General features: G+C 43.6%; 1 protein-coding gene across 3 annotated transcripts in view; it reads left to right on the top strand.

Moving 5' to 3' along the window:
• Positions 1-14,340, top strand: part of DNASE2B (deoxyribonuclease 2 beta) — a 41,673-nt gene extending 27,333 nt beyond the window's left edge. Inside the window, exons 7-8 of one of the 3 annotated variants that reach the window (XM_084852106.1) lie at positions 10,401-10,465; positions 11,079-14,340. In XM_084852106.1, coding sequence (XP_084708232.1) covers positions 10,401-10,444 — 44 coding nt within the window. In that variant the 3' untranslated portion in view covers positions 10,445-10,465; positions 11,079-14,340. Of the gene's footprint in view, positions 1-80; positions 1,423-10,400; positions 10,466-11,078 lie in introns of those variants that run through there. The other 2 variants (XM_084852107.1, XM_084852108.1) reach the window with 2 other exon arrangements.
• The last annotated feature ends 740 nt before the right edge of the window (positions 14,341-15,080 follow it).

The following is a 15,080-nucleotide window of genomic DNA, read 5'->3' as shown; positions in this document are numbered from 1 at the left end:
CGCTTCCCTGATCTATGATTTGCATCTTGCTCTCTTCCTGCCAGTTTCTTTCCTGCCAGTCTCTTCTTTCTCCTCCGCAGAAGATGCCAGGGGAGGGCAGCAGGGGCCACATAAAGAGTGCTTTCAAAGGTGAAAGGAGAGCCTTCAGGGAGAGAAGAACCCTTTGAAGGAGTGGATCTGGTGGGAGAAAGGAGAGACAGCTACGAAGGAGAAGGAAGGCAGTGGTGACTGCCATGACTATATAAAGCCAGAAATTTCATCAAACAAAAATATGAACTTAAATGCAGATGAAAACTGTATGTAAAACTGTAAATTGGCATACATTTATTTTTTATTTTTAAAATAATGGATATTATCTGTGTAGGAGAATAGGAAGCTAGGAGCAAATAGCTGGCTGAGAATAGGGACGGGGAGAAGTTTGTTTGGTTTCCATTTCTAAGTGAACTGCTCTAATTTGCACTTCTCAGACTGATATGTAAACTGCCCAGAGAGCTTTGGCTATTGGGCGGTATAGAAATGTAAATAATAATAATAATAATAATAATAATAATAATAATAATATCTGAACACATTTCTCCTTCAGATTTCATTCTTCAATTAATTTTGCGGTTCAGTTCTTAGCTCCAAAAATGTGTACAAAAATGCATACATCAGAGGAAATTGTATACAAAAAAGTTGAGGAAACTGTGTACACAAATGTATATATCAGGGGAAACTGCATAGGAAAATGCATATTTTAGTGAAAGCTATATATGAAAATGTATTTCATGCATTTTTAAAAAAATTTGCAGACTGATGTGGAAACAGGATGGACCAGACTTATGATTAACACATGCGAAACTGACACGGCCCAGAAATACTTGGATTTTTACTGCAGGAAATGAGCTCTTTAGACAGGTGATGCTGCCCAGGGAATGTTTGTCCTAGAGGAGGCGGGCAGACAGAACTTCTCTCCTGTTTGAGTCGTGTGCTTGAAGTTAAGCTCGCATTCTCCAGTTGCAACTTGGCAACCCCAACCTCAGCTAAATTACAGCAATTATTCAGCAGACCATTGCAATAAAAGACTAGTAGTTGCTAAAGGTCTGAAAGCAGCACTGCACTCATTGAGCAATGTGCTCCTGAGCAAATGTATGCTTTTCTTAAATGTACGTGCTGGGGAGGGAGAACTCTGGCAGAATTCCTACTTCCTCCTGCCAGACAAATCTGTGCACAGTTTTGAAGAGAACTTAGAGCACAGAAGTCACATCTGAAGTTAACTCTGATGTGTCCTTTTCTACAGCTCAAAGAACGTCTGCTTTAAGCATCTACTGCTGTGCTGACTGGGTTCAAACAGCGTCCATGTAAAATGATTAAAGACGTGGAAAGGATTCCTTGATTGGAAATAAATCTCTAATCAGTTATATGCCTTTTTTAAAACTTGAAAGTGATGCCAACCTTTCTTAAAATGACTACCACAAACAAGCATATAAAGTTCTATTTCCAAGAAAGGGCTGATCTCATGGGCACAGCATGCGCATTGTAACAACTACTCCTTAAGGGTGCAGTCCTCAGCATACTTTCCTGAGAACAGATCCCATTAAAATCAGTGGGATTTACTGCCACATAAACATAGTTAGGCTTGAGTTGTCAGAGAAGCCATAACCGATAACTCAGCGGAAGACTAGTCACTAAGGGCACAATCCTATGCATGTTTAGACAGAGAAAAGGCCTACAACTCCCAGCATTCCCCAGCCAACCTAAGTCTAACATGTGAGAGACCACATGGGGGAGACCCTGTACAATGCCCAGAGCTCCTTGAAGGAAGTGTGGATTAAAAAAAAAACCACACAAATCAGCTAACTTAGTAAAATTCTCCATCTTCCCATTTTCTAAAACAGGTGCCTCAGTATTATCCCATCTCTGAGAAGGGTAGGTAATTCTTATTCATGACTCTGACCCAGACATCTTGAATCTGAAATCTCCCCCTATCACTATGTTTGGTTATTCTGTTCAAGGTTTGGCAGTATACAAGTTCACATACATACACAATATTCTAGGATCCTTTTCTTGTGGGGAAAATGTAGGAGAGAAGAAAACAAATGGGCAAGGAAACTGCAGTTTGTGTGGCTTTGTGGTGTATCTAATAATACTGCATTAAATTCTAAGGAAGGCTTCCCCAAACTGGCACCCTCCAGATATTTTGGAGAAATATTTGATAGGGAGAGACAGAAGTTGTAGGATTTTTTTCTGTCTAAACATACATTGGATTGCACCCCTACGGAACTAGCACCCTATGGGATTAGATCATCTAATCCAGAGGTAGACAGAAGTTGGATCTCCAGATGTTTGGGATTTCAACTCCCAGAAGCCCCTGCCAGCATGGCCAGGAATGCTAGGAGTTGAAGTCCAGAACATCTGAAGATCTACTTTCTGCCCACCCCTGATCTAATCCACCAATGTGTTTCCTCAACAGCCAGTCAGTTGCCTCAAAGCTTACAAACAGGGCATGAAGGCAACACAACACCCTCTCCCACTGTATGTATGTATGTATGTATGTATGTATTAAATTTATTAATCACCCATCTCACTGGTCTCCCAGCCACTCTGGGTGATGTACAACAACAAAACAGTTAAAACAATAAAATTCTACATTAAAAACATAATAAAAAATACCCTAACCCACCCCAAATGCCTGCCTGAACAACCACGTTTTTAATGCGCGGCGGAAGCTCATTAAAGAAGAGGCATGGCAGAGTTCCCTAGGGATGGAGTTCCACAGAGTGTATGCAGCCATTCTCTGGTATTCAGAGGTATACTGCCTCTGAACATGGAGGTTTCTCTAGCTATGATAGATAATCACCATTGCACGTTCCATCTTCGGTGAAGTACTCTAAACTGTTTTAAAAGCTATCTACGCTAGTGGCCATCACCATACTGCGGCAGTGATTTCCATAAGTAGGAGAGCAATCCTATGGTCCCTGGGAAAGCATCCCAGGGACCATAGGATTGCTGGTAAAATCCTTCCAAGGTCAAAGACAGCACTCCGACCTCGGAAGGGGGAGTCAAAGACTCCCCTGCACCCTTGCAGCTGGCGCAAACAGAATCATGCAGGCTGCCTTTCTGACGTCAGAAACCTGATCTCAGAATGGGGGAAAGGGGGCATTCTGGTGGGCGTCGAAGGGAGGAGACTGGAGAGGCCAGGGCATGAGTTATCCTGAATGCTTTCTAGCATCTTTCCCTCCCCTTCCGAAGTGCCCTCAGTAGATGGATTAAAAAGCCCATCTGACAATATCTGCAGGGCAGGAGGAAGGGAAGGTGAATATCCCAGCGTGCCCCATGGCTGGGGCATGCTGGGAGTTGTAGGACTTGTTTCTGTCTAAACAGGCATAGGATTGAGCCCTAAATCTGCTGCCAATCGACTTCATTGGGTAAGCCCAAATTCTAGTGCTATGAGAGAGGATGAGAATTTTTCCTGTCTACTCTCTCCATAGCATTCATAATTTTATAAACGTCTATCATGTCCCTCATGTTAGCTTTTTTCTAAACTTATCACTCACATACAAAATCAAAATCTGTGTATGTGTGTGTGGGGGGGAAGGGGGTGTAATTGGCCACATTAAGTAGCTGAAAATTAGCTATCGCCCTAATCCTTAAATCTATTTCAGCTAAAGGTAGAGAAAATACCTTGAAACTCATCTACCATTTGCACCTATTGTCATTCAAACCTCATTATAATTACAAACACCTCCTCCCTGATGCCGATGTGGATATAAAGTAAAAGGCTCTATTATATGCAGTGGAGTAATGCAGTAGTAGTCTAATTTTGGACACAAAGTTTACTCAGAACTATGTAAAAGCATGATAAACCCCCTGACTCCAGAGTTTCTGTTTGGATTATATGTGATGATGAAAAGAAGGCTTCACCTACATAAAGAACATATTACCTTCCTACTCATAAACTGCCCGCTATTGGAACTACCAGAATAAGGAAGAATGTGATCTTGGTACCAACATGCCCAGACACTAATTTTATTAAAAAGATTAATGCAGGAAATGTGCCCATCCCACTTTCTTCAAACCAGATTCCATCCTTTTATTTAATGAGTCAATAGGGATCCTTTTCCTATGCAACAAGGATTCATATACTCAAGGATTTTCTTCAGTCCTTATTTGAAGTGAACTGTGAATGTGATAACAATGCCCCCACCCGACTAATATGCAAATCAGAATGTAGCTATCCTTCAGATGCTGCACTTCTAATTTTTGGTGCAGTTCTTGGCTCAAAAAGCATAGCCAAATGCATACAGCAATGGGTATTTTAAGATAAAATACATGTAGAAGTACATACTTGGAGAGAAAATACATTTAGAAACCTGCATTTTGTGAGAGAATATGTTCAAAAATACATACTTTTAAAAATGCAGATTATGGGAGACAAAATGACAGAGGTGAAATTGACCCAGACTGGATATAGACTGATCTACTCCGAACACCCCACTAATGAAAACCTCATTCACTTGAAGACTGGGACACAGAATTATTGAAATATTATTAGTGATTGTGTGAGTTTGATGACTCATCCATTTTAAGCTGATGACTACATTCACATGAAGCAGTGGCATCCTTTATACATTTTTTTTTTTAAAAAAATGTGCATCATCCACAGTGTCTTTTCCACAGACTTTGACATACATACATCCTCAGCCAAACACTAAAACCTGAAGGGCACTACAAAGTTCTGTTTCTTTTAGAAGAGGAATCACACCTTTGTGTGTATAGGTACAGGGACTCATCTTTCCACCTGCAGCAAGTACAAAATTGAGTGAGTTCAGACTTACCGTAAGGTGACACCCTGTAGGTCTCTGCATTTCTTCACCTCTTGGAGTTGGCACAGCAAAGTAATAGCAACTCACAAGGATGGCTTGCTCCAGCTGTTTCTGCTGGTGCTTTATAAAAAGGTGTCATCTTCATAATATGAAGGTGGAGCCATGATTGAGGGGTTGGCCTGACAGAGGTAAATATTGCACAGTTTATTCAACAGCGTTGCATTTTTTTCTGCCTCAGGCAGAAATGTTAATGAAAGAAAATAACAAAGGAAACAGAGAGGCAAAGGGATAAATCCTGCTCACAGTGAAAACAATAGTTCACCATCAATGTTAATGTAACAGGCCTTCAAAGACAAAATAAGCTCTAATAAAAAAAAAAGAAATCCAAGGATGAGATTCTAATTTGACATGGACTGGCAATATACATCTAGGGGGGTGTTTCCACAACAATGGAAGAAGTGAATGGAGGAGTACCGCATTTTTTAAAAGGAATCAGCTTTGCTGTGCTTTGGTCCATGCAGGGCTCCATGAACGAGCACTCCGCACTAGTAAAAATCGCTTCCCAGAACATACTTCCTAGTGGGGGTGGGGTTGGAGTGAGCATCATCTGACTGGCAGGGGCTGCTCAACCAATAAGAGGGGCTCCCCCGCCCCGTTTCTCCTTTCCCCTGAAGCTCCAGATGCACCTGCATTTCAGGAGCAAGCCTGATTGACCACAATGGGAGTTACTTCTAAGTAGACACACGTATGCTTGTGCTGGGGGGGGGGGGAGAGCACAGGGATGGCAAACCAGCCCCCATTCTAACTGGATGCTGCACAGGATCTCTATATAGAAGGTGTAAAGTAGTTACTTCCCAAGGCAATAAATCAAACAACAGAGAATCAGAGCCTCAGGCTTGTGCTTTAGAGCATTTAGGGAGTTTGTGGTATAAACTGTGCCATTTCAATTGAGAGGAATATCTGTAAATTCTGATGTGGGCATTCAGCGGACAAGCCTCATTGAGCACAATGGGAGTTACTTCCAAGTAGGCACACATATGCTTGTGCTGGGAAACAAAGGGACAAGAAACACCCCTTGACCGGAGTCACAGTGAAAGGCACACCCCTGGGCATGGCTGGCATACCCGAGGTAAATGTTGGTTTCCTGTCTTTCGTGCATTTTGTCCTCATTCAAAAAGACTGAAATGCCTCTCCTAAGGCTTCGTAACTGACAGTAAGAGCCTTAAACGGAAATATCCTGTCACTTTTTGTATTTGAGCCTTCCCCTTTTGCTTTCGGGCCTGCCCACTACCAGAACGCACCCTCTAAGACCCTCTCCAAAAAAGGAATTCAGCCCTTGCGCTAAAAGAGGTTCAACCCTCCCTGGTCAGTGCCATGAGGAGGACCTGCAGTGAGCTTCATGCTCATGTACTGCCTCCTCTCCCTTCTTCTCCAGCATGATCTTGAGAAAGGGTTTGGAAGTTTAATCCAGCTTGTGACTTTCCATGTCTTCACTTAACCCACTTTTGAAGACTTCCTAGGATGTTGTTGTTTTTATCATGCACTGAGCACCAAGCAACCTGCAGAATCTACGTTGCAATGGATGCCTTCCCCTTGCCATCAGCCTGGTAACATCCACCCATGCTGTCCTCTGGAGTGGATGAGATATTGATACTGAGTTCTCTAACTCCAACAAAGCAGTAAGCAGCTCTGAGAGTGCCAAGCTGTGTCCCTTTTAACACAGACAATTTTCCTCAGTTGCACAAGGATGTCTTGAAAGGCACATGGCTGAATATTTTGATTTGTGCAAGTAAGAAATGGTGTTGCATTGTAACTTTAAAAGTCAAAGGAAAGGGAGAAAAATAAGATAGAGGGAAAGAGCTTAAACTAAAAAGTACCAATGAGGGCTGCCATCTATCTATCTATCTATCTATCTATCTATCTATCTATCTATCTATCTAAACTATCTATCTAATCTATCTATCTATCTGAGCATCTCTACACCAGCCTAAAACCCCACATTCCGATTTAAATGCAGGATCACAACTGACTCCCTCTACTTGGGCTTCCTTTTCCCCCTCCCCGGGCTTCCTTTTCCCCTTCCCCTTTCCCCCACCTTCTCCCTGTATCTGAGCCTGCCATATGTTTCATTGGTCTAGCTCCTCTTCTTATGGCTTTTCCTTTTTCACAGAGGGAACTCAAGCGGAACACAAGTGGGGTAATTTGATACCTCTCCAATGTATTTAAAAACAGAATAAAGGTCATTTCAGGCAGGAGATGCCCTGGAGGTTAACAATGTCATCTACAGGGCCCACAAACTTTCGTGAGTGAGCAATCTCGACAGCAGGATAAAGCTCTGTGAAGGGCGCAATCTTATGGGGGATAGGTGGCCACCTTCAAACTTGGGGCAACCTCCTATCCAATGCAGGGCAAGAGAAGCACAGAGGGGATCGTCCCCTCAGCGCGTCTCCTGCCTTGCATTTGCAGCTAGACAGCAGCCTCAGGAAGGCGGAGCGGGGGAGGCAGCTGCCGGACAACACATAGGATGTGTCGTATCGGCATTTCCACCTTCCCTGCCCTGGAACGCCCCCTGGAATGCCCTGTTTTTGCCACTCCATGCTCCTCTTCCGAGCGCGGAGCACAGGGCCATTCCGAGCTGCCTGTGAGGCAGCACAGGAGGGGGGGAAGGTCAGTTCCCAGAAACCCACATATCCTATAGCCGTCTAGCCACTGACTAGCGGCCATAGGATTGCTCCCTAAAATTGCTATGGACTGTAGCTTTACTGACCAAACAAAGCTCTATTAGAGGTGAAAAGAACATACTCAATCAGGCTTTTTAAATTTGGCTTTATAATATATTGGAATACAAAGTGTCACGTAGGATCATGTTGACCCTTATCAATTAGTTTGTTGCAATGGATTTATAATGTAATTGTATATTCTATATGCATATTCTTTCTTTTCTATTTTCATAATAGAAATGTTCTGGACCGTTGTGTAACAATACACAACAGCCAACACCTAGTAGGAATACTTTTGCCTGCAGTGTAGACAATATCATTAAAAATGTTTTAACTCTTTTAACCTGCTGTTTTATTCTTTTACCATGTTGTTCACCGCTCCAAAATCTTCTGATGTGGAGTGGTACGTAAATATTGTAAATAAATAAATAAATTCTTCCAAGAGAGTTTAAAAGATAGAGCAGTTCATTTTTTAAGACTCCCACATTAATTAATATGGAAATTAAAAGCCATTATACATGCTAACAGCAAATTCCTGCTCTCAGTGCCTACCTTTATATAGCCCAAATGGCACCATCCACACACAAGAAGGAGGCATCAGCAGGCTTGGGGGAAATGGAAGGTTTGCAGAAACACAAAGGGGTGGGGGAAACCCTTGAAAAACTGTCCAATGAGGATTGAGCATGCTCAATGGGCATGGAATGGTGATTGACTTCTAAGGGGTTAAAAGGAAAAGAGGTAGGAAGGGAAATGTAATGGAATATCCTGGAGTACAGCTGACTGACTGGAACAACAGGAGCACTCCACGCTACAACATTTTGTTGCAGGTCCCACTTGTGGATTAATAAATAATCTTTCTGAGAATATCCTTAGGTGTCTTTTGACATTTGTCCCATCCATAATAAAGTCCTGTAACTGTGGGTGCTGTTTCCAGATGGGGGGCTCCTAGCGCTAGCAAAGTACATCATACAGCTATTCCATGTTTTCTTTCATAATGGATTTTCAGTCGTAAGAAAAAGTTCAGAAGCAATGGGAAAACATGGGAGGATTACAAGCAGATAACGACGTCATCTAGACCCTCCTCCCTAAAATTCTATGTATGAGGCAGGACAATTGCACAATAAAAGCTTTGTCTGGGAGCACCCGGTATAACTGGGGTCTCCAATGTGGTGCCCACAGGCACAACTGTGCCAGTGGACACCTCTCTCACTGCCTCTCCTGTTTTTTATTTTATGTTTTTTAAAAATTTAAATTAGTTTTAGCTGAGAGGTTGAGATGTTGCAAAACAAGACGCTGACCTGCAGCTCCATCTTTTTTTCCAAGAATGCTTCTGGGAATCACATAACATTCTTGGCCAAGTTACCAGTCTCTGAGCCTCCACATTTTGTTGCAGAAAACAGTGGGTTCAAAAGAGTGGTTTTGTGTTTCGGAGCTCAGACCCCACCTCTGCCTTGTATTTGTTCTTGTTCTTAGGTAAGCTACTTTTCTTTTAGCCTCCCCAATGTGCCTTCTATGAAATGGGTGCTTTGTGACCGACCATGCCCACCATAGCAGCCATTTTGTGAATGGCCAACCCCCTCCTATGGCAGCCATTTTGTGGGAACGTATCAATCTCTCAAAATTCCAAATGTGCCCACAGATACAAAAAGACTGCGGACCCCTGCTGCATAACATAACACCTTTCCCAGACTGGCACTGATGTTTACTAACTTGTCAAACCCCAGTATTGGACAGAAGCCAGAAAGTAACTTTACTGGCTAGGCCAAGTACAAAAGTGGCTAGTTTGCAGCCCTGCCCTGAGCTAGTTAGTATGTACTTCCAAACCATCTTATTGTTGCTTTTTGACAGGCATGAGTCTCTTAGCATCTTTCCAGCTTTAGCAGTCATTTTGTTGGTTGTGAATCTTCTCTTCTTTAGACATTGCAGGACAGGACTGGCCTGCAGCCCCTAAGCTAGCCTGCTGTCCTCAGGTGCATCACCAGTGTCAAAGTGAGATTCACCTGCCAATCTGATCAGCTTCTGTACATGGAAAGGGGGGTGGGTGGGAGTGGAGCCCTCTGGTCCTTCACCTCAGGTAATAAATGTCTTGGGCTGGCTCTGACAGGAAGGGGCTGATTCTGAATTCCATCTGTCAGACAAGTTAAACCTGGGGTCTCTGAAGCAACGGCCAGGGGCATTTCCAAGGCACCCATAAAGTTCTCTACTCCCTGTCCCTTCAAAAAAATATATTTTTAAATAAAATCCTTGGAAAATGTTAGGGTAGTCTTCTTTCTCTCTCTTTCTAGCTTCATTATTTCTATCCCCCCACTTCTATCTCACGGTCTCCCCCCGCCCTTAGCCTCTATCCTTCCTCCTTCTCTAGCCCTTTATCTTCCTCTTTTCCCCCTCCCTCTCTCTAGCTTCACTATTTCTCTCCCCACCTTTTTACCTTACTGTTTCTTCCCACTCCCAGCTTCTAGCCTTGCTTTTTCTCTCCCCTCTACTCCTTTGCCATTCCCCCTCCCTCCCAGCCTCAAGCTTCACTATTTCTCTCCCTACCACCACCCCTTTAGTTCACATTTAACTAGCCAGGCCCCCATCATGTGACTAGCCACATCTCCATGGCAGCCATTTTGTGGTGGTTTCCACGGTAATTTCTTAAATTCCCAAATGTGCCCACAGGTCCAAAAAGGTTGGGATCCCTGAGTTAAAACTGCCACAGGTGGGAGCAGGGCCTTTTCATTTGTGGCCCTGAGGTTAATCAGCGCTTCTTCCTATTGGTCTTCCAGAACATTGTGTAATAAAATCCATTTATTTGGGCAGGTTTTCAATAGCTAAGGGAGCCGCTGGCTTTGCCCTTTGGTCTACTGTTTTCTCACCATTTTTAATGTTTTAGGCTGCCATCCTACTCGCGCTTTCCTGAGAGTTTGCACCATCTAACACAATGGAACCTACTTCCAAGTAAGCATGCATATAATTGCACTCTTAGGGGACTTTTCACTGTACACCTTGCTTTTTATTATTTTTAGGGGCATTTAAAATAATAATTATGTCTTAGCTTTGGTAAGGAATATAAATATTTTAAAGAAAGAAAGAACTCCAAAGGAAAAATATACCACACCATAAAGTTCCTTCAGAACAGCAGCCCAATCAGTGTCATTTTCATTCTCAAGAGTAGAAACATGACCCGAAAAGGCCCTTTGCCTAGTAATGTTGTGTCCTTATTTATTCTTTTCACGCTTTTATGTACTCCATTGCTGTGATTTGTGAGGCAATGCCTTCTGGCTTTTTGTGAATTCCTATAAACAGTAATTTTAAAACAATAGCCTATCAGTGAAATGAAAAAAGTAGTAGCTGACGAAACCAGAGATTCCTGTATTACTTTACAACTGAGCCACTGTTTCATGGGAGTGCAATCCCAGAGCTCATCCTATGAAAAAAATAATACAGCTATAGCCTTAATTATAGGAAGGGGGAAGGTACAAGATGCCCCCTCAATTTTAGAAGTTTGAGAGGGTATATGATTAGCTTTACCCTTCCTATGGACATCTCTGTTTGTTGTTTATTCGTTCAGTTGCTTCCGACTCTTTGTGACTTCATGGACCAGCCCACGCCAGAGCTTCCTGTCGGCCGTCACCACCCCCAGCTCCCCCAAGGTCGAGTCCGTACCGCCGGAATATCATCCATCCACCTTGCCCTTGTTCGGCCCCTCTTCCTTTTGCCTTCCACTTTCCCTAGCATCAGCATCTTCTCCAGGGTAGCCTGTCTTCTCATGATGTGGCCAAAGTACTTCAGTTTTGCCTTTAATATCCTTCCCTCAAGTGAGCAGTCTGGCTTTATTTCCTGGAGTATGGACTGGTTTGATCTTCTTGCAGTCCAAGGCACTCTCAGAATTTTCCTCCAGCACCACAGTTCAAAAGCATCTATCTTCCTTCGCTCAGCCTTCCTTATGGTCCAGGGCTTTCTGCTTCCGTTTTAAATGCAGGATCACAAATGACTCCCTTTACACACGCTTCCTTTCCCCCCTCCCCTTCTCCCCTCATTCTCCCTGTATCTGAGTCTTCCATTATCTTTCATTGATCTCGCTTCTCTTCTTGCCGCTTTAACTCTAACTCTTTTCACGGAGGAAACTGAAGTGGAACACAAAGGGGTAATTTGATAGCTCATTATCTGCGATCTATTTAAAAATGGAACAAAGGACATTTAGTTCAGGAGATGCCCTGGAGGGTCACGTCGTCATGTAAAGAGCCCACAAACTTCCATGACGTATCAATCTCTATCGCAGGATAAAAGCTCTGTGTGAAGAAGCCCTATATATATGATTAGGAAGGGGGAAGGTACAGCATGCCCCCTCAGTTTTAGAAGTTTGAGAGGGTATATGATTAGCTTTACCCTTCCTATAAATATATGATTAGCTTTACCCTTTGGGGAGGGGGGAACAAACACAACAAACTCAATAAAAGGGCAATCCTGTGCAGGTTTACTCAAAACTAAGTCCCATTGGGTTCCATGACACTTACTCCCACATAAGTCTGCATAGGACTGTGGCCTCAATTTACTTGGAAAAAGCTGTTAGCTGCTTTAAAACTGCTACCAGGAGTGGTGGGAGTGGTTGTGGCCACCCATCTCTGACTTCATTGGTTACAAATGAAAGTTGTTTGTACTTACATAATAAACATCTATTTCTTTGTGAACTTCAGTGATCCCCTAGAATAGGGGTGTTGAACAACTTTCCACCCAAGGGCCGAATTCAATTTCCAAGAACCTCTCGCATTCCAGAGGTGGGCAGGGCCAAAAGCAAAAGGGATGGGGCCAAAAATGTCAGCATATTTTAACTTAAATCTCTTATTGCCAGTAATTAAGCCCTAGGAGAGGCATTTCAGCCTTTTAGAATGGGTAGAAAAAGCCAAGAAACCACCAGATGATCGGCAGTTGGGGGAAAGGGGTTGGGGAGAGGGGAAGGGGGCAGCCATCGGCAACTCCCAGAGGGCCACATCGGAATCCCACATGGACTAGATTTAGCCTGAGTTTCAATACTCCTGCCCTAGAAAGTCAATTCACAGATTCAGTTTAAAAGCATATGCCTGTTGTGTGAATTGGCCCTAATCTAAACCAATAATCCAAACCTCTCTGAAGTGAGATTAAAAAAAAGACTGGGCTGCTCAGAAATGTAACTTGAGCTGGATTCCTATGGTTCTTGGGAGCACGTCCCAGGGGCCATGGGATAGATTGGATCTCCTCTCCTAAGGGAGGAGAAAGAGGTCCACTCCCGGTGGGGGGCGGAGATCCGACTTAGTATTTCCTTTCCCATCCTCCACGGAAACTTCCGTAGCCCTTCTCTCTCTGACATCAGAGAGAAGGGGAAGGAGGTGTGCCGGGAGGAGCAGCATGCAGTCTGAGAGATGTTGTGGATCACCTGGCCCCCACATACCTCCCAAAACAGCTGGTAATCTATCCTGGCACAGGTTAAACCCAGAGAGCTTTGGCTATTGAGCAGTATAGAAATGAAATAAATAAATAAACCAACCAACCAACCAACCGTTGGTTTCAAGGGGAGGGCATCAGTTAATTTTTTAAAAATCAGTGCTAGGGAGGAGAAAAAAGAGCAGAAATGCTACCACACCCTCACTCCAAGGGCTACAGAGATTGCCTTTACTGAAAGAGTGCCTCCCCCATTCCAGGAGAAGAAGCCAACCAGATTGGCACTTGAATCATACTTTAATGCTGCCAATGTGACAGCATCCTCCACTGTTCCTGAGGGCAGTAGGGTAGCTTAGAAGGCCCAAGGCCATGTTTCACATACAGCAGCACCTCTCTGCTTCTCCCTGCACCCCAGCATCTGCCTCATGGGTAGGGGGACACAGCTGTGCATCCTTCGCTTCTGCCTTGCTGGCATGAGCCTGGCAGGGCTTTAGATACCTTTGAGGCTCTGACAGTGGAGCTCTCTGAGATAAAGGATAGAATTGCCCTGCCCACTTTCTTCTTGTGGTTAATAATTTCACTGCACATTCCTTGAATCAAAAAACAGTAACAGCCAGGGACGGCATCAACAGCAGGTATGGTTGAGCACCTGTCAAGGGCCCACACCCCAGCAGGGGCCCACTGACAAGATCCCCCTGGATTTGCTCCTCCTCTTCACCGTTGCAACCTCCTTGTTCACCTGCCTGCCTCTTGCTCTGGCCCAGACAATGCTGGTGGTGAGAAGGAGGAGTGGTAAACGCCCCTGCCTACTTGCTCAATAGCCTCTGCCTGACAAGCATGCAAGTGGTAACAATGATGAAAAAGAGGATAAGGAGCAATAGCGGTTGGTGACAATGACGGTGAGAAGGTAGATTCACTGAGGGAGGAATCCCATTGAAGCTGTCTTACCCAATGGCCCTCGAACCCTGGAGTTGGCACTAGTAACAGCCAATTCTTCCTCTATAGGTTTGAGGAATAGGGTGTGATTCTCTTGGTGTTGATGGTCATGGCCTTCTTGATTTTGGTAAAAAGTGGAAATAGCATATTAAAAAACTTAGATGCCCTAATCAAAGAGATGAAACAGGAAGACACCAAGGTCTTGAAATGTAAACTTTCAGAGAACTGGTGCAACATAGCTGATTGGTAGTTGGCTCATATCATTTTTCCTGTGATGAAATCACCACAGATTGACATTTTGGAAGGATATTGGCATGGTGAACCAACTGTGTGACTGTTTTGACATGTGCCCATGTGTTACAATGTTACATTCTCAAAATCATTTGGAGAGTGGGTTAAGCCAAGACCTGTCACAACCTCAACATTTATGGAATATTTACAAGACTTGTCCACAGCGCATTAAAATTGTTCAAAATGTGGTGTACATTTCTCCCAATGTCTACTATCTGGGTTGATGTGCTGAAAATATATTTTGGGAGGAAGTAAATGAGCTGGACAGGATGTACACATACTTCTGGAAACTAATATCCATCGTGTGTAGGTTGATTTCTGTCATGCAGAAGAATTTTTGCACTGAATATTCATTACTGAAAACTGATGAGGGGAAGTTGTGCATTTTATCAGATGGTGAGTTAGGAAAGTGTGCGACACAATTTTGGAGTGGAGCATTGACTAATACAATGAGCACTGAGATGGATAATGCTTGCATAGGATAGATGTGACTCTCAAGAATGCTGGAGAAGGCCGATCTTTGTAGCCCAAGTTGGAATGAGTCACGTATGGACAGTTGATACTGCATACATGGATCTGGATCTGTCCGTCTCAATAATATGTTTCACTTCTCCCTCAAAACTGCAAGCCATAAAAATAGATCAGGTACAATTCGGTCTCTCCCCTCCTCAGTAAAACCCAAGTCTGACTGCTTGTTTTTATGCTTTAGTGCACCGGTCTTCAACTGATGGGTCAGGACTTACTTCTGCATTTTAGCATGACCTAAAGTTGGTTGCAACAGAGGCACCACCACCATGTACCCCACTGCTGAGAATGGAGTGAGAAGTTTCAGGGGCTCCAGTACTTACCCAAGGTTCAGTTTCCTTAGAAGGTGGTCACGGGAGACCAATGGCGTTTCTGCAATATAAGGTTTATTCACACATATATA

This window comes from Heloderma suspectum, chromosome 4 (assembly GCF_057233095.1).
Source record: "Heloderma suspectum isolate Gila_16-S chromosome 4, 16-S_ref, whole genome shotgun sequence".
NCBI lineage: Eukaryota > Metazoa > Chordata > Lepidosauria > Squamata > Helodermatidae > Heloderma > Heloderma suspectum.
The sequence above is the reverse complement of the archived record's forward strand: the minus strand, read 5'-3'. Positions and strand labels throughout refer to the sequence as shown.